Raw genomic sequence first — 19,866 nt, forward strand, 5'->3', positions numbered from 1 at the left:
ATCTCAAGCAGATAACTGAGTTTTTAATATACCTCTTTTAGGGTCATTTGTGTGCCCTAAAGCAGAACTTGCTCAAAAGCAACATCTGTGAGAAAAGCCAAATATTTGGGTGACTCAGTGGGGGGTGGAGGAAATGGAAAATAGCAAGAGGTATTTTGAATTCTCAACCTAGGTCAAGGTGAAGGTGTGGGCATCCCAAAGATAGAAGGAACAAGTGTACCGCTAGGTAACGATGTCCCTGGGGAGGCCCAAGATGTCAGAGAGGCTGGGCACATCTTGCCTTCGGGAAGGTTGGCACCTAGGGCCAAAGCTATCTCTGAACCAGCAAGGCCCGGAAAAGCAGATACCCTTGACTTGAAGCTGAAGAAGTATCTCCATGGTAACCAGTAAAACCCAAGACCCAGGGCTATTTCGGCAGTGCTTAAGGCCTTACGACCATGGTTGTGCCCTAGGGGGAAGGGTGAAATGAAGCCCATAATAATCGAGACTGGATATCCCAACAATCTAGTGGGATGAAATCTTAAGGTAGAGTTTGTTAACTTAAATACGATTTTAAAATGTGTTAAATTTTGCACACTTAAGTGAGGGACTAAGATTCTTGTCTATTTGAAGGAGACAGCTTTGCCTGGTGTGTGAAATGCTCTGTAAGGAGGCAAGCCAGAAAGGAGGAGAATTTGGAGGCCATTGTAGTATCTAGGCAAGAAATTGTGTGGCCCTGGATTAGGGTGATGGGAGTAGACCTTTGGGGAGAGGTAAGGTAAGAAGTGGTGTCAAAATTTCTTGGTACCTCTGATGGATAGACACCTGAGGTGACCCCCCCTCCCCCCGCCAATCCCTGCCTCCTGGTATCTATGTCCCTGTGTGATCCCCTGCCTGAGAGTATGGGCAGGAGCTGCCACTTGATTCTAACTAATAGAATGTAGCAAAGGTGATGGGGTGTGTATGATCTTGTGATTGTGTTACTGATGAGTATAAAGCGCACCTTGATTGAGTTGCTTCCTGCCTTGCTGGCTTTGAGAAGGTAGACAGCCATGCTGGGGGACCCTACATGGTAAAGAACTGCAGGTATTCCCTGAGAGATAAGGGCAGCCTTCAGTCAACAGCCCCAAGAAACTGACAAGTTCAGTCCTAGAAACTAAAGGAACTGAATTCCTCAACAGCCCGGGTGTGCTTGGAAGCAGATCCTTCCTTAGTCAAGCCTTAGATGAGACCACAGTCTTGGATGACATCTTTTTTTTTTTTTTTTTTTTTTTAAGAGGCGGAGAGGGGAAGGTGGGAAGGGGCAGAGAGAGAATTCCAAGCAGACTCCATGCCCATCTCAAAATCCAACATGGGGCTCCATCCCACCACCCCGGGATTGCAACCTGAGCCGAAATCAAGAATCAGACGCTTAACCTACTGAGCCACCCAGGTGCCTCCTGGATGACACCGTAATTACCATCTCGTGAGACCCTTAGCAGAGGACCCAAATAGGCTGTGCCTCTAAGCCACATCCCCAGAAACTGTGAAGCAATAAATGTGTCTTGTTTCTAGCGACTAAATTGTTACATAGCATAGCACAGCATGATACCCTCTTCTTAAGAGCACCTGTCTCTTCCCACTCACAGGCAAATCTAAAGGCCTGTATAAGAAATCAGTACCTTCTTTTTTTTTTTTTTTTAATTAACATATAATGTATTATTAGCCCCAGGGGTACAGGTCTGTGAATCACCAGGTTTACACACTTCACAGCATTCACTATAGCACATACCCTCCCCAATGTCCATAACCCCACCACCCTCTCCCCACCCCACTCCCAAGAAATCTATACCTTCTATTCACACACTTTCTCAGCTTGTTTTTCTGGCTGAATCTAGTTGTAGCCTCTCTGCCTGAGACCCAGTTTTTGGATTTCTGTTTTGTTCTAGTTGGAATGATACCTTCTCAGGACTTTATTTAGGTTTCTGAGCCCATGTTTTCACTGGACAATGTTTTTGATTCTGCGTCCCTCCCTGTCCCCTCCTTATACCCCTGCCCTCCCTGCTCCCCACATACTCTCCCCTTCTCCCATCATAGTAATCGCTTTCTTTTTTTTTCTTTTAAAGATTTTTATTTATTTGAGAGAGAGAGAATGTATGGGGAAAGGGAGAGAGTATCCTCAAGCAGACTCTCCAATGAGTGCAGAGCCCCAACGTGGGGCCAATGTGGGGCTCAATCCCACAACCCTGAGATCATAACTTGAGCCCAAACCAAGAGTCAGATGCTTAACCAACCGTGCCCCCAGGCACCCCTGGATGGTAGCTTAGACAGATGACAGTACAGAAACCAGATTGAAGAAGAGGAAGTTAGCAGTTACAGTACTAGTTAAGAGGGTATTTATAATAGCACAGGTGAGATGACTAGAGGCAACTGGAAAGAAGAGGAAGAGAAGGATTCGAGACACCCTTTGGAAGTAATATTGACAGGCCCGGGGAAGGTTGATGGGTAAAGGAGCAAAGGTCCTAGATGATAATGTTGTGTTAATGGCTCATAGCTCGGGTGACTAGATTGAAGGCAAGATCATAACCGCACTTGGAAGAGTCTGCCCCTCACTGATCCCTTTTAAACTAAGATGGCAGGCAAGTTAACCTACACCAGGAGAGCTCTGAGAAGCAGAAGCACTTCATCTCTAGAACATCCTGGTTCCACCAGTAACCTGGCTGTCACTGCCTCGCTATACATCCCAGCGGTAACTTACCTTACAGAGCCTCTGTTTTTCTCACTGGAAATGATAACAGAACATACCCTAGAGTGTTCCTGAGAATTAAATGATGCATTTCATCTGAAGCATTTGGCATAGCACTCCGCACACAGGAAATGCTCAAAATGCACCAGTTGTTGTTGTTTCGTGTGTTTTTTTTGCACCAGTTTTTATTACTGAGATGTGCTACCTTTGGCCACTCGTGTTTTTACCAGTTTCAGATTCCTCTTGCTTTGAGAGCTCCTTTCTGAACTCTGTGTCTCATCTCCCCGTTTTCACAGAGCTCCTGGGTAGGTCTGGCTTTTTCTTGCTTTGACTTTGGTACTCATCTAGGCTCAGGACATGATCGGGAATCCTTCAGCCCCCTTTCCCCCTCATGTTTCAGCTGGGCCCAAGGGACGGAATGCCCAGGCCTGCTTTCCTTCTAGATCTGCCAGCAGAGAAGTCTGTACAGCAGATTTTTGCAAGGCTTTGCAGGACTGCAATTTTAAATACATTTGAGTACATATTCTCTCCTGTAAAACGCAGTAAAGTGAGTTTTAAAGCTTTGTGACAGCTTCAAGCTCCTTCATGAAATTTTAGAAATGCAGCTTCAGGTTTGTTTGTTTGAGATTTTTACCACTTCAGAAATTGACCATGCCTGTGATGATGAGCAGAGAACAACAGGATTGGACTGGGGTGTGGATTCTGCCTGGTTGGTTGGGCAGGTCCACTCAAGGATCAAAGGGCTCCTCCTCTCACATCAGGCCAATATAATACATTTTTTTTAAGAATATTGAATTTCTTTTTAAAAGATTTTATTTATTTATTTGACAGAGAGAAATCACAAGTAGGCGGAGAGAGGGAGGAGGAAGCAGGCTCCCTGCCAAGCAGAGAGCCCGATGTGGGGCTCGATCCCAGGACCTTGAGATCATGACCTGAGCCAAAGGCAGAGACTTAACCCACTGAGCCACCCAGGCGCCCAGGCCAATATAATTCTAATGCATGCCTCAGGGAAATTACCAACAACTCAAGTTCTAGATATGGAATCCTCCCCCAGAGAGTCAAAACAGTGAATAGTAAATCCACAGCTGATGAAAGTCTATTATGTGTTCATTTTTTTGCTGATGTCCTGGAAGGCAACGATATCATTCACAGAATATGACAAGACTGTGCTGAATGCACACAGTGTTTAGAAAGGGGGATGTTAATCAATCCTCAGAACACATCCCTGATTTAAAACATCGTTGTGAATGATTATTTCATATGCCATATTTCTAAAGGCTGATCTGATCAGGTCTTGTGGTGTCTGAAAAGACAGATTCTGGGGCAGGTTTTTTTGCCATTCGAATTTACAGTAGAACTGAGCTTTGAGGACACTGAAAGGCAAGTAAAAGAAATACACCTGAGTGTTAATGGTAGGAAAAGTTTCTGATTCCCCTTTATCCCTCTCTGTCACACACACCCCCCCACACACACGCACACACACGCGTGCACCCCACTTAACAAAGCCTGACCCATGGAGCCATAGGCTCTCCTCCCTTCCCAGTGTCACAGTCCCTTTCCTCTGGTTGTTCCCCATCACCAGTGAAATTTCTGGGGCTCTCCAGACTATCCAGCAGGCAACTGTAGAGTGAAGATGTGATGATTCTGCTGTGGCAGCTTTATCAAGGAGTCTGTCAAAAAATGGAATGGACCTTAGGGGGTGCTTATCTGAAATTGAGGGACATTATCAAAATTACTTAAATCGGGTTGGTTGATGTAAAATGTACTTCAGGTTTAGGCTTCGTTGGAATCTAGGTCAGTCAGCTTCAAACAATGTATGGGAAGCAAAGGAAAAAAAAAAAAAATCTCACATGTCCCATGGGACACAAAGGACACCACCTTCCAGTAAGTGACTAGTGGAGTTAGTGGGTTATAAAATTGAGACTGTGATTTGTTACCTCTCTTAAAATCGCATGCCTCTGATAGCCCGTTCAGTAAGTTTTAATCCAAAAAGAGCTGGTTTTTTGGAAGTTTGCTGGATGGCGCCAAGGCCTGAAGAACTAGCCTCAGGAAGGAGGCAGCTTCAGGCCTTGAGGGAGAGATCAGAAAATATGTGCAAAAAGGGATCTCACAAACTCTGCCTCTTATTTCTTTTTGTCCTCTTTGGTATGGGGTTCATTTTCTTAGGCATTGTCCCAGTGGGAATTTGGCCCTGTTAAGTCCAAGGCCATATTCTTCCAGCACTGGGATCACAAAAAAAAAAAAAAAAAAAAGGAAAGATAAAAGAGTCTTCTCTGCCAGCATCAGCCAGAACAATGCTGGGCAAGGCCTCTTATTGCCCTGGCTTTTGTCACATGCCAGTCCTTGTGATACAGGGAAATGAAAGGGACTCCATGAAGAACTCCTCTTTATTTTTTTTCTCCTTTCCCTGCTTCTTTTCTTGCTAGGACCTACACCCCCACCTTACATATGACTTATAGTAGAGTGAATGTAGGTCCTCCTTATAAAGGCCAAGGAGTTAATGATTTTTTTTTTCTCTTCCAGCACAATAGATAACATCTGAGGGGTGATCACTTGAGGTCATCCTGTATGTTTTCCAGACACCTTGACGCCAAGACCCCTGGCTCCAGGGCCCAAGTGATTTATGGAGAACACTTGAACACTCACCCTTGTTTTGACCAATTCCTAGATGCCTGGAGGACATGTATACCAGATCTCAGTTCTCAGTAAAACCCCCAGACCCAAGCGAAGACCCAGTTTCCCAGACGTTCTATCTCTAGTCTCTCTACATCTTCAGTAAATTCTGCCCTCACTTCCTCTTGGCTTCTATTTTATTTCTAACCTGCATGAAGCCAAGACCATCTTGGGTCCTATGGGACCCCCTCTGGGTTCTCAGATCCAACCAGCCTATGTCGCTTGGGCTAATCACTGTGGCCAGAGAATGGGGTGCTATGTTCGTCTTAGACTGAGATTGAGTTATGAAACTATGCATTTTCCAGGAACGGAAGAACACATGCTGAACAGACAAAAGTGGGGAGAAAAGCCCCTAGAGACATTCAGAGATAATAAATCATAACTTGATGCTTGGCAGTGTGTTTATATCACAGAGGTAAATATTCATCATTCACCCAAGGGCCCCATGCCTCTCATTAGATTTACAATCAATTTTCCAATTATTATTTTTTGTCCATAAACACATTCAAAATTACTTGAGATCTCCTTATAATTGTTTTTTTATTTGTTTGTTTCTTTTTAAAAAAAATATTTTATTTATTTATTTGACAGACAGAGAGGGAGAACAAGCAGGGGAGCAGCAGGAGAGGGAGAAGCAGTCTCTCTGCTGTACAGGGAGCCAGACACAGGGGCTCGATTTCAGAACCCTGGGATCATGACCTGAGCTGAAGGTAGCCGCTTAACTAGCTGAGCCACCCAGGTACCCCTATTTGTTCAGTTTCGATACAGTTTAATATTTATGGTGCATATTGTGACTGGCTTACTCGGTATGTCTTCCCACCTTGTATCAGAATTCCTCACACCACCTTAGAGTCTGGAAAGCAAATACTTCTTTTCCCAGATCTTCTTGCACCTAGGTTCTGGGTGTTCATTAGGCTCCACCAAAAAGAAGCACTGGTAGGGCAGCTGAATTTGAAACTGAGGTTTTTTTTTTTTTTTTTTTTTTAAGATTTTATTCATTTATTTGACAGCGAGAGATCACAAGTAGGCAGAGAGGCAGGCAGAGAGAGAGGAGGAAGCAGGCTTCCTGCTGAGCAGAGAGCCCGATGTGGGGCTCGATCCCAGGACCCTGGGATCATGACCTGAGCCGAAGGCAGAGGCTTTAACCCACTGAGCCACCCAGGCGCCCCTGAAACTGAGTTTTAAGTGTGGAGAGAGGCCCGGCTTGAGCTACTCATTTTGCTGGACAGACTGTTAACATCATGACATGGTTCCAAAGCCAGCCCCTGTGCTAGCTGCCGCCCAATTGAGCAGATGGCTTCTGAGTTGTAGCAAGAGAACTAGTTCCAATGGTGGCCAACTTCTACATTATGGCTTTGGAATTTGTTCTTGGAGACTCCCCCTAGTGTGTGTTTTCAAAACCTTCCAAATGATTATTATGTAAGTCATGTAAAAGCCGGCAATAAATCCCTTTTTCATTAAAGAGCTTGAAAGTATTCTGTTCTCTGTGGTTCAACCCTCACTGAAGCAACATAGACATTAGTCTTTAAAATGTCACTGGACATTTTGGCTGTTTCATTCTTCTTTTCCATCTTTTTAATTACATGCATACTAAACACAAAATGAGGTTGGCTTTATTTATTATTTGTTGCTTTCAGTGAACAGGTGAATTGGAAAGTGATCACAGTCCCTGCTAAGGGGTTTGTTAGATTCTTAGGGAACACCTGCTATTATTCAATATGCCTGTGTTGGAGATCTTCCATTTTCCCCTCCAGATCCACAAAGCATGCATGAATTTACTGCATAAGAAGTTCTCATCTGAGCAAAGCAGATCACTCACTGACATCTGGAGGCCTTGGAAGCTATAGCTATGGGCTGACACACCTGCCACAATTGCAAATGAAGAAAAAAATCGCTTAATCCCAAAGCCCATTTCTTGTTGAATTGTAAACAACTTGCCTTGCTCTCACCCTGTTTGGGGCTGGGGACAGAATGTTATTTTTATATTACAAAATATCCTTGACTGGAGAGAATATGCAGAACAAAATATATTTTGTTATTTTTCAAACAAACATAAAATTGAGAAATAAAAGTTGAGAAATACTGTTCCAGTGACTTGGAAGCCCAAACTCTCAAAGGGAAGGCTAGGAAAGAAAAGAGAGGAGAAAGCCTGAGTACAGTAAGAAAAAGATCCCGGAGGTGCTGGTCCACTCAGCAACACGTAGCATTTGATGAATATAAATGCCTGTGTTTTCTTGTCTTGTTACCTCATTTACCCTCAATTGTTTAAAGATGGGCTTTTTTGGACATTTCAGTCCAGTCTTCATGTTCTAAGGGGAGCGGAGAAATGGTTATCTGATTTGATAAAGCAGAGGAAATGTTTTAATGTGGGGACCATCAAATCTTGGGGGCCCAAGAGTCCCTAGGGGGTGGCGGGGAAGTTCCTGGGAGGCTATCTGTATCCCCTTCCTACCCTGAGACATCTCCTAGCTTAACTCTCCTCCATTAGAAGCCCAAGGATTCAGCATTTCGCAGAGAATGCGTCGCTGGGCGCTTTTTGTTCCTTTCGGAGGCGGGCCACGAGCTCGCAGCCCATTTGCAGAGCCGAGCTGATGGACACCGCTTGAGTCCAACTGGCGTGGAGCGCGTGCAGACTCCTTGGAGCGGCGAGCTGGAGTCCAGCCTGGGTCACTTTCCGCAGCACCCACCCTTTTTTAATGCTCTCCAAGCCCTCGCTGCGCCAACGGCTAACCGTCGAAAACTACAGCCGCAAAGACACACTCAGAATGGTCTGCGTTCTGGAAGGAGTGCTCCTCCCCACCGATCCCCCCTGTACTGCAACGCGGCCATTTCCCTTGCGCGCAGCACGCATTTGTGAATTCCCGTTCGGGGTCCCGCGGTCTCCTTCGCGCGCCCCCACGGCCAGCTTTCTCCTTCCCCAGCTCCCGCCTCCGCCGGCGCTTCTCCGGCGCCTGTTAGGAGCGCCCCGGCCGACGCGCACCTGGCGCGCCGCTCGCGCCGCTGCCCGGGCTCCGCTTTCACTTTCTGTTCCGGGTAGGAGAGGCCGGCGGCAGCGGCGCGAGGGCGAGCTGGTCGCGTCGCAGACCCCCCAGGTACAGCGCGCAGGTCCCCAGGAAACCCCTCGGGGAGCGGTCGCGGGGCTGGAGAAGGGCTCCGTCCCGGCAACCTTCGGGTGCCCGCCGGGGAGGCCCGAAGACCCGGGGCGCGAGGCGGGGGGACGCCGGGCCGGGGCGAGTCGTGGGACCGGGGCCCGGGTCCGCGGGGAGGCGCTGTGTTTGGCGACCAGCCCAGCCTTGCTCGGGTCCTTCTCGGGCGGGAGAACGCGGGGGGCGCAGGGCCAGTGCGCCTGTTACGCGCGTTCTCGCGGCCGCGCTACTTCCTGACCGGCGGGAGCCTCCCTCCGGTGCACGTCTCGCCGCTGGGCTCCTGCCAGCCTCCGGATCCCCCCCGCCTCGCGAGTGGCGCCAAATGGAGGGGCGGGGAGGACGGCGCGTTCTGCTGAGAAGGGTACCTTGGGGATAGTTGGCAGAGAAGCGAACGTGGCTTTGTATTAACTACTGGTTGGGCGTGTTGAAGGATCGGAGTCCATGAATGTCCCCAAGATATCAGTTCTTTCTTTGCTTCTCCTGTACTTCCAGCAATTGTCTTCCCTTCACTCTGGCTCTAGCTGAGTCTTATTCAGATAAAGTTCTACTGTTGGAGCAAATTAAAGTTTCCTCTCTGGGTGCCTTATTTGCCAGGGGGGCCTGCAAGTTAATTTCATGGAAGGAGAAGAGCAGTCACTTCCTTGCCGTTTTCCTGGAGGTTCTTTGTGTAGGTCAGGTTCGGTAAGAAAAAGCTCAGTTTTCTGGCAAATGCCCAGAGTATCTGCTCTCAACTCAGGAGGAAAAACAAGAACAAAAACCTTTAAAAAGTTGGCCAGTGCTTTGCTTTTCCCAAGGATTTGGAATTGTGCTGGTACCATAGCCCATTTTCAGGTGGGCCTAACTGAAAAAAATTCTAATTGGTTAAAAAATATTCAAGTTAATTCAGCATTTTTTGTTTGTCAGCAGTGACAAACTATTAAAATGCTTGTTAATTACATCATTCAGAACATTTTGGGAGAAAGTCCCTTACCTCTTGGTAGTAGATTCCACATTGAGGCGTGTTCCAATAAAGGGAAGGCTGAGCTAACCCAGGATCTGTTGCCTCCACCTCCTTCTGCCTGAGAAAAGTCATAATCACCCAAGGCGGACTAAGTAAGTTTCCCAAAGTAACTTGAACTCTTCCTGGCGGTGAAGTTAGGAACTCTGTTACCACCGCCTTGACTGGGAGAGATGCTTTATTTAGTAAAATCAGATGCCAAAGGCAGGTACTTTTTAAAACTGTAAAGAAATGCAGTAAAGGACAGTAACGTCCTTGAAAACTTTTATCTCTGTGCTTTAAACACGTGTATTCATCTGTCTGCTGGTATTTTTCCGTGGATATCTCAGAGATATCACAAACATATTTAAAAAATGAATCCTCAATTCCCTCTCCTCCCTTTTAGAACTCCCCCACCTCTGGTCTTCTTCTTGGTAAATGGCACCTAGGACTACCCAGATGCTCATTCTAGAAACCTGGCAGCCTTTCTGATGTGTTCTTTCAGTCACCCTGCACTTCCAGTCCACCCCAAATGTAGATGCCCAAGTCCATCCATCGGTCTGTCTCTCCCCTCTCCTACTCCCTCTCCCTCTCAGAGTACAAACCACTAGTTTACTTTGTCTAGACTCCTTTCTAACCGGTTTCTTGGCCATCCCCCGGCTCCTTTCTTGAGCCATGTAGCTTCTTAAAGTGTGATCTGCATCCTAGGACCTTCTAGTTCCACACCCAGCGGCTACTCATTGCACTTGGGCTGGGAGCCCAATTCCTTAACAAGCCTACAGCGGAGTGGTGGGCCGGCCCCATTTTCCCCTCCAGGGGCGTCTTTCTGCTGTATGCTCTGCCTCAGCTCCCCCAGGCCTCATAACCAGGCCTCTCTACTGTGCCTACAAATATGCTTGCTATCCCTTCTGTCTGAAAAATCACCTTCTTCTTTCCTTAGCTAATTTGAATTTGTCCTTTAAATCTCAGCTAAAATATCCTCCAAGAGCCCCCACTGGAAATCGCTCTGCCCTGTTATTCTTTTAGGAGGTGTGTGTTTTTAACCGCCCTAATCGTGGTTAAAAATTCCTCCCCACCCCAAGCCCCATAAGCAGTCTGAGGTTACCAACTTACATTGCTAGTGTCCAGCCAAATCCCAGGCACATAACAGGTCCTCAGTATTGTGGAATGAATGATTGAGAATATTTTAACTCAGTCTTAACTCAGTCACATGCTGTGACAGAGGTATTATTTTCTCAGTTACACGTGAAGAAAATGAAACTGGGATTAAATAACCTGTCCAAGGTCACATAGTTGGTGGCAGAACAAGAAGGCAAAACCAGGTTTTCTTTTCTGACTGTAAGTGTAATATGTATTACGTATCAGTATAAGTCTTCTGACATTTATGCTGTATATGTTACATGTTCCATTGTGGTTTCCTGGCATTCCGTCCTCTTTTGAGACACAGCCATGTTCCCTTTGACTCTGTCTCCTCATGGACACAACCTTGCAAAGCCTTGGACTGAGGTCCCACTGCCAACTCCTTTAGTAGCCTGTAGGCCTGGCTGTCAGCTCAGAACCAGCTGGAATTTTTAGATTTCCTCCTGGATTTGGGAACACCTGGGGACTTCTGGGGTCCCTCTCATGCCTGAGCCTGCCACCTTCATTGCACTGCCTACCTTCTTGGGGGCATGGGCTACACCCACAAAGCCACTGCCATCAGAAATTCAAAATGGAAGTCTCACGCAAGTTCCCTTTATTTCTCATGTCCTAACTTCAAGGGAAATCCATCGTTTTACCCCTGCCCTAGAATTCTACCTGAGGAAGTAAAAGGGGGAACCCTTTACGATTTTGATGTTTAAACTTCATACTTCTTCAAATCGCTTCAGTTCTCCATGGCTAGAAGCATCCTCTAGTTGGTTCCTACACACACACACAAAAAGAAGAAGCGCATAAACAAAAATCCTGTTCTCCCTGTTGAACCTTTAGTTCTCTCTTCCCTTTCATCTGGGTGAAGCCTTTTGAACTGAGGTTATGGTGCCTTTGTGCTTGACTGTCTCTGCTGTGCTGGGATCCTTTCTGTTTGCCTCCAGGTCTGCTCTGTGGGGAGGGGGATGTAAGCACCTTTAGCAGGGGAGCAGGATGGGGAGTCAGGGTTTGGGAGAGCACATCAGTTATTACCTTGAAGTGGTATTCCTCCACATAGTGTCAAGACCAGGGTTTGGCAAGGATTATCTAGAAGGTCCTCAGATTGGCTTTCCAATAGAATCTCTGGGAAGATTTTTAAAAATTCTGGTTCCCTGACCTCATCACCATATTTTCAGTTTAACTATTCTAGACAGGGACCCAGGCCCCTGTTGTTTTAAAAGCTTCCTTGGTGATGTTAATACACAGCCAGAGTTGAGAACCGCTGACATAGAGGTAGAATCCCATGTACCACACTGTAGCATTACTACTTTTCTCATCTGATCTATATGTTCAGGAGCCCAAGGAGCTTGAGGGAATGAAGACCACTTACCTGGACTCATCTAACAGATGCATCCTGGCAAACACCCATTAGAGAAATGTCTTTGTCTAAGATAGAGAAATGTTCAGTTCTCAGCCATGGTTGCCAACTCCCTTATAATTCACATTCCTTTTGTGTCCCTAGACCTTTAAAATAAAGTGTCTTTAATGCCCTCCCTTCATTTCCAAATCCAACCCATCCTTCCAAACCATGCTCCAGTGCTGGTCTTCCGTGAAGGCACCCCAGAGTCTCTGTGCAGCAATGTCACTCTCTTCTCCCCCAGCAGTATCTGTTATTATCATTCTTAGAATGCTCCACACTTTCTCTGTTGCATTCTACCATCTGTGTATGAATGCTTTCTGCCTTTCCAGATTTTTAAGTCTTTGTGGGGTTTGTGTCTTGTGTATTATTACACCCCACATAGTAGTCAGCACACTGCCTTGCAGGTAGCAGGCATTCAACATGTCTTTTTTTTTTTTTTTAACATTTTATTTATTTATTTGACAGAGATCACAAGGAGGCAGAGGGGCAGGCAGAGAGAGAGGAGGAATCAGGCTCCCCACGGAGCAGAGAGCCCCATGCAGGGCTCGATCCCAGGACTCTGGGATCTTGACCTGAGCCAAAGGCAGAGGCTTTAACCCACTGAGCCGCCCAGGTGCCCCCAACATGTCTTTGTTGGATGACTGTAAGAGGGTATCCAAGAGATTGTTATGTTTGACACAAACTGTTGCTGTAAAAATCACCATAAACCCTTTAAGTCATCCCTGGCTAAATACATATTAGATGAACTTTTGGCATGACATTTGACAGATAACGCTGGTATTAACGGTTACTGTTAATGGATACCTGCCTCCCCCCACCCCCTGCTACTCAGCATCTGTGTCTCCTACCTATGCTTCCTGTATGTTACAAATTCTCTATTTGTAAGCCTGGCTGGGCGCCAGACTGTCCTCTACTGACTGCAGCGACTGTGAAATCCAGATTCTTGCTCTTCCCACCTCCCGGACTGGTAGTGTGATACCTTACCTCGCCTGAACAAAGTCCTGGCAAGCTGCAGGGGCAGTAGGGACCTCACATCGGCAGTGGCTGCAGCAGCATCCAGCAGCTGGTCCCTACACAGCAGGGCAGCTTCCTCCAAGGCCCAGGGCCGTGGGGCGTGGTCACCAGGTCAATTTTTCCGTCGTGGTTCTGGCTGTCCATCTTGGCATCTTTCATGTGGCTGGCTTCCCGAGTGTCCTGACAAGTCTGTGACACTTTTGGTGAACTACTTAGTGAGCTCGTTCTATTGCTTTCAACCAAGAACTCTGACAAATAGAGTTCTTTTAAACTTGGGGAGCCAAATGATACATTTTAATAGGTGTGAAGATTGTTGCTAACCAGTAACTTCTTTCTTGTGTGAATCAATAACATAGGGAAGGTCATTTTACTTTCAGGTAAAGACCTAGAACTTTTGAAAGTTTGTATCTATATCAGTTAATCCTGGGTAGATACATTGTGAAATTTTGCTGTCTTGATAATATTTTCGTGACTCAATTTTTTTTTGGGGGGGGTGCTTTTATACATTTTGCCACTAGGTAGTTGGAGCAAGAAGATGTTATCTCTGTTCATCAGATGGCCACTGGTAACCATGCCATTTCTACCATCCTCACTGTTGATTCTCTTAACTGTGTCAACTCCTTTGTGGTGTCAGAGCAGTGACACTACATCTCCAAAAGCTAGCAATGGGACTCCATTCCCTTGGGAGAAAATGCGACTTCCTGAGCACATCACCCCAGTGCATTACGATCTCCTGATCCATGCAAATCTCACCACTCTGACTTTCGAGGGAACCACAGAAATAGAAATCACAGCCAGCCAGCCTACGAGTACCATCATCCTGCATAGTCACCTCCTGCAAATATCTAAGGCCACCCTCAAGAAGAGAGTCGGAGAGAGGCTGTCTGCAGAACCCTTGAGAGTCCTGGAGTACCCACCTCACGAGCAAATCGCACTTCTGGCTCCCGAGCCTCTGGCTGTCGGACTCCCGTACACAGTTGTCATCGACTACTCTGGCAATCTTTCTGAGCATTTGAATGGATTTTATAAGAGCACCTACAGAACCAAGGAGGGGGAAGTGAGGTACTTCTTTCTATTTTTTTTTTTTCTAAACTCCAAGTGCTGCCCATGCTATTTCATATGGATTATTTCTTAACTCTCCCTTGATGGTTGAATGTTTTGATTTTGTGTTTCATTTATGTAGCTAAAAATAGCCCATAGATTCTTTTCTTTGTTTTTTGGATCTCATTTTTTTTTCATTATGTTTTAATCAGTTTTCTTTCCTTCAGCTCTGCCAAAGTACCTATTTGTTTACTTGTTTAGAATTCTGATGTATAATAAACATTTTTAATTCTCCTGGCCTAGGATTAGCTCCCTAGAGCCGTTATAATGAAGTACCATAGACTGGGTGGCTTAGAACAATAGAAACTTCTGCTGTCTCAGTTCTGGAAGCCAGCAGTCCAAATCCAGGGGTGAGTAGGGCTAGGCTCTCTCTGCATTTCTGCAAAGAGCCCTTCCCTCCCTCTTTCTAGTTTGTGGAGGCCATCGATTGTTGGCATTCCTTGGCTCCGACCAACATCACTCTGGACCCTGCCTGTTATCCTGTGGCCATTCCCCAACTTTTCCTTTTCTTTTAAGGACACTAGTCTTACTAGACTAAGGCCCAACTTCATGGCCTCATCTTCATTTGATGACATCTGCGAAGACCCTTTTTCCAAAGTCATCTTCACAGATATGAGGGATTAAGACGTCCACATATGTTTGGAGAACGCTGTTTACCCCGTAGAGCCTATTAGAAGAAATATTTTTTCTTAGTTAAAGCTTTTTTAAGGATCCTCATCTGCCTTGCTTTTGTTCTGTTTTTAAGGAGGCAATCTATTTGGGGGGATTTTATGCTGAATTTTATCTATTATTTTTTAATGTGTTTATTTGAGAGAGAGAGAGAACTGGAGCAGGGAGAGGGGCAGAGGGAGATGGAGAAGCAGCCTCCACACTGAGCAGGGAGCTGGGCATGGGCCTCCATCCCATGACTCTGAGATCATGACCTGAGCCAAAGGCAGACCCTCAACCAACTAAGCCACCCAGGCACCCCATGCTGTATTTTAAAATCAAATTTTAGGGATGCCTGGGTGGCTCAGTTGGTTAAGCTGCTGCCTTCAGCGGTCATAATCCCAAGGTCCGGGATGGAGCCCCGCATCGGATTCCTTGCTGAGCAGGGAGCCTGGTTCTCCCTCTGTCTGCCATTCTTCCTGCTTATGCTTGCTTTTTCCTTCTCTCTCCCTCTCTCCCCCTCTCTCTCTGCATCAAATAAATAAATAAAAATCTTAAAAAATCAAGTAAAATTTTGTTAGTAGGTTATACTCACTTATTTTCCTTTTTTTAAAAAAAGATTTTATTTATTTATTTGGAAGACAGGGATCACAAGTAGGCAGAGAGGCAGGCAGAGAGAGAGGGGGAAGCAGGCTCCCCACTGAGCAGAGAGCCCATGCGGGGCTCGATCCCAGGACCCTGAGATCAATGACCTGAGCCAAAGGCAGAGGCTTAACCCACTGAGCCACCCAGGTGCCCCTATATTCACTTATTTTTCTGATTCCATATTATTCTTTTGAAGTTAAAAAAAGTCAGATGCTACCCAAAATAATTTTTTAGGAAGTAACTTTTGTCCCTATAAAAGCCCCTAAAGATAACTACTACTTTTATTTTAGGAATCATCCTTCCAGACTTCTCTCTGGGTATGGGTATACATTATATATATAAATGGAGCTGTATTTTCCATCTTATAAGGATTTTATTTTGATATGTTGAGAAGATGTTTCATATGGATGTCTATCACTATACGTTGTTTTAATGAGTTTATTGAATGGATGTGCTCTGATTTAACTCATACCCCTTTCACAGAGATTAGGTTGTTTTCACCCTTTCAGCAACAGCAATATCTTTGTTAATCATTTCCTTAGAGTAAATGCCTTGACATAAAATTGCTAAGTTGAAGGGTTTACAATCTTGATATCCCTTGCCATATTCCTCACTTGTAGCCAATACCATATATGGGCAGTCTTTTTAGAGCCAGAAAGCCAATAGATATGTCCCTGTAACTTGCACTTCATTGATTATTAAGGAAATTGAGCAGGTTTTGGTAAGTTTATTGACTATTTGTAGGTTCTTCTTCTGCGAGTTGCCTGTTTATGACTTGTACCTGCTATTCCCCTTGGTTGCTGGCATAATGTTACTCGTTTTTTTTTTTAAAGATTTTATTTATTTATTTGGAAGACAGAGATCACAAGTAGGCAGAGAGACAGGCAGAGAGAGAGGAGGAAGCAGGCTCCCCGCTGAGCAGAGAGCCTGATATGGGGCTTGATCCCAGGAACCTGAGACCATGACCTGAGCCGAAGGCAGAGGCTTTAACCCACTGAGCCATCCAGGTGCCCCATGTTACTCATTTTGAAGTGTTCATTCTCTGTCAAGGCTATTAACCCTTTTTGTCAAATAGCTTTCAATCCATTTTCCCAGTTTTTTGCTTGCCTTTTTAGTTAATTTATGATGACTTTTGTTCTATGAAAGATTTTTTTCAGTAGTAAAATCCATAGTCTTATGGTATCTCTAGGAATTAAGAACCAAACACACATCTCTTTTAGAGTCCCTGGTGCTTTATGCTGTACTTTTATTTCACTCGCCATAATTTTAGAGTACTGGCATCAACACACTTTGAACCCACTGCAGCCAGAATGGCCTTTCCCTGCTTTGATGAACCTGCCTTCAAAGCAAATTTTTCAGTGAAGATCAGAAGGGAGCCAGGACACCTCGCCATCTCCAATATGCCACTGGTGAGTCTGAATGCCTGTGTGTCTGCTCACAGGAAAACTCTGTCAACATGCTGTCACTTGCATTACCCCAGGGACAGTTAATATTCAGGTCACCTGTGTTTTTTGTTTTCTTGCGTGACAGCTATCTTTTCTTTCTTCATTTCCAACCCGTGCTTTTGTTTCAGGCAATAATTTTTCTGAAGTCAGAGAAAAAAAAACTGTCCCTAAAAATATGGAGGATTTCAGTCCAAGAGGCATTCCAAGTCCCTGGTATGGCAGGAGGGACACTGTAAGGGACTCAGGTCCGGGTTAAATGAGAGTGCCCTTCCCAAAGCACTTTCCCCTTCCTCTTCTCATATGATCTTATCAAGGACACACTTGGTCACATAAGGCTATATTTCTAGTATATAGTTCTCTATAATTTCTGTATCGGATATACTAATAGTAACCATATGATTTGTAACTATATCCATGAAATTGGGCCAACAGAAAAAAAAGTAATCTTCTCGGAATATTACGATACGAAAAGTAAGTAGTGATAGATAGCTCAGTTCCCTTTAAAGAGACCATCATCCTCCAATTCCAAAGCATACGTGGACAGCGTCCCGTCTGATTTTCAAAAGTGGTGAGAAAATGGCCATGCCGAATGAATGTAACTAATCAATACGTGCCATGGGTTAATGATTCTAGCAGCTTAGAACAACTCATCCGCTGAGCTCTCAGCCTGCCGCAGCTGCAGATCATCTCGTGCGACACACACAGCCTGTGTTCGCGGAGCTCGCTGTGGATGAGACTCAGGTGAAAGACACTCCGCCCAGAGTCTTAAAGGGTGTCCCAGCCCAACCCTGTGATCACCAGGGAGGCCGAATCTCAGCGTGGGGCTCTGAGAGCCACCAGCCTCTAGAACAGTACCTTGCAACACTTAAAACTACAGACCACCAGCCACCTCCCCCCCGCCCTCCAGCACTGAATACCTTGAAAATCCTTTCTGCAAACAAGATTCTCCCAGGCCCCCCCCCCCAAGGCCATGCTCTTTGAAAAGTGCTCTTCAGCAAATCTCTACCAGCTAGAACTTCTGTCTACTCCACCCACATTTGTAGGTGAAGAAAACAAGAAACGATTATGTTGTTTTCCTGATATAAATTTGAGATCGAGAACATGCCTGTTCCAATTATCCTTCCATTCCTCAATATTACGACATTGCTCCCAGGCTTGTGAGTTCTCTAATTAGAGAATCAATCACAGCTTTGGGAGAATAAAGAAATCAAGGGGGAGACTGATTACCAAAAAACACCAATAGAGAAGCTCGTAGGTTTGCAGGGTGAAGGCTGGGAGCTCCTAAGACTTCGCAAAGATACCATGGATATCCAGGACCCATTTGTTCTGGAAAGGAAAGTCTCTAATGTGATCTGGCTGGCCTCTTGGACAGGAGAGCCCGCCCACTGGCAGAAATCTTACAGGACTAGCCTGAAGTCAGGCTGCCCACCCGGAGTTCGGGGAAGGACAGTGGAGTCTCCAACTCTCTCTTCGGCGGCTGGAAAAGCAAAAGTGAATTGAAGTGTATGGGCAGCTGGCAGGATTTCACCCCATTTAAAGTTGAATTAATCAGCTTATTTTCCTAGTAAATAGTGTAACTCTAGGAATGAAAATTTTGGTTAGGGGTGGGTAGAAGGCACTTGAAAAGGTAAGTTGGAGTTTTTCAAGAGTAAACCTAGGTTGGCTCTCAGAGTCAAGGGAGCACAGAGTGACCAGCAGACGCCAGAACTGGTGGGGGTGGTGGGTATTACAAAGAAGGATGAGGGCACAGAAATGGAGGTGGAAATAAGATTTCAGGGAAAATGTGTTAACATGGAATTCGCAGGCTCCTTCTTCTCTTGCTCTCCTTCTCTGGGGCCCTGTCCCAGTACTTGGTGTTTCCTGATGTATTAGACTTTCCTTTTGGGGAGCACACCTCTTAGACTGTCCCTCCACCACCCCCACCGCACTACGAGGCGTCTCCCTGATGGCACCTAAAGCAGATTCCAGTGAAGCAAATCCGAGTTTGGAGGAAGCTTGGCCACGTGAGGCCCAGGCATGGGTTACTTTCAATTTTGGAGGAAAATAGAAGCTCTTTTTTAAGTTGTACATGGTTACATGTTTGTCCACTGTAGAAACCAAACTAGACAGTGTGTTTCCATATAGTTCTTATACCTGTATTTAAGGTCTACGTCTTGGCAAAACCAACAATCTCAGTTTTGCTTCCTCCCATTCGTATTATCAATCCTCATGTACCAAATATGGGCCAGTTTGCAACCATCTGGGGCACTGAAAATAAATTTAGTGATGATAGTGGCACAACTCTGACTATAATAAAAGAAACCACTCAGCTGTGTACTTTAAAACTGAATTTTATGGTATATGAATTATATCTCATTAAAATTTGAGTAGAATGGCCTTAATCTTGAAATTACAATCAGATATTGGAAAGAGAAATTTTAAAGTAATTATACAAATGTTATGCTGTATGCTTTGAATATTGTGTCTGGTGGCTAGGAAATTTCTCTTTATCAGATATTTTCAATGTATTGATAATTGGATTATTTGATGATTTCAGTTATTGTGATTTTAGGTTAAATCTGTGACTGTTGCTGAAGGACTCCTAGAAGACCATTTTGATGTCACTGTGAAGATGAGCACCTACCTGGTGGCCTTCATTATTTCAGATTTTAAATCTATTAGCAAGATGACCAAGAGTGGAGTCAAGGTGAGCCCTGGGATTGTCAGATTGTCACACAGGGTGACCAAGTTGTCCTTGCCTGTCTGAGATTGTCCTGGTTTTAAAACTGGAAGTCCCACACCCCTAAATCGTGGGCAAAAACCGGAGTGGTTGGCATTTTCTTGTCACAGATGCTGGTATTTACAATGAGGTTCTAATCACAAAAATGTGGAGAGGCTTGGCCTGGCCTGGGTCAGGTCTTGGCTCCACCGTTAACTGGTTTTCTGACCTTGACCGTGCTCCCTTTGGAACTTAGTTTATGCTTTTTCAAAATGTGTAAGTTGGATTA

The 19,866-nt window shown here is 45.3% G+C and overlaps 1 protein-coding gene across 1 annotated transcript in view; it reads left to right on the forward strand.

Annotated features, from left to right (window-relative positions):
* The first annotated feature begins 8,401 nt into the window (after positions 1 to 8,401).
* ERAP1 (endoplasmic reticulum aminopeptidase 1) overlaps positions 8,402 to 19,866 on the forward strand; it is a 40,253-nt gene continuing 28,788 nt past the window's right edge. The window contains exons 1-4 of the mRNA XM_080804831.1: positions 8,402 to 8,469; positions 13,559 to 14,102; positions 16,705 to 16,843; positions 19,431 to 19,565. Of these exons, the coding sequence (XP_080660957.1) occupies positions 13,576 to 14,102; positions 16,705 to 16,843; positions 19,431 to 19,565 (801 nt within the window). The 5' untranslated portion in view covers positions 8,402 to 8,469; positions 13,559 to 13,575. The remainder of the gene's footprint in view (positions 8,470 to 13,558; positions 14,103 to 16,704; positions 16,844 to 19,430; positions 19,566 to 19,866) is intronic.

This window comes from Martes martes, assembly GCF_963455335.1.
Source record: "Martes martes genome assembly, chromosome: 5".
In the NCBI taxonomy this organism is placed as follows: Eukaryota; Metazoa; Chordata; class Mammalia; order Carnivora; family Mustelidae; genus Martes; species Martes martes.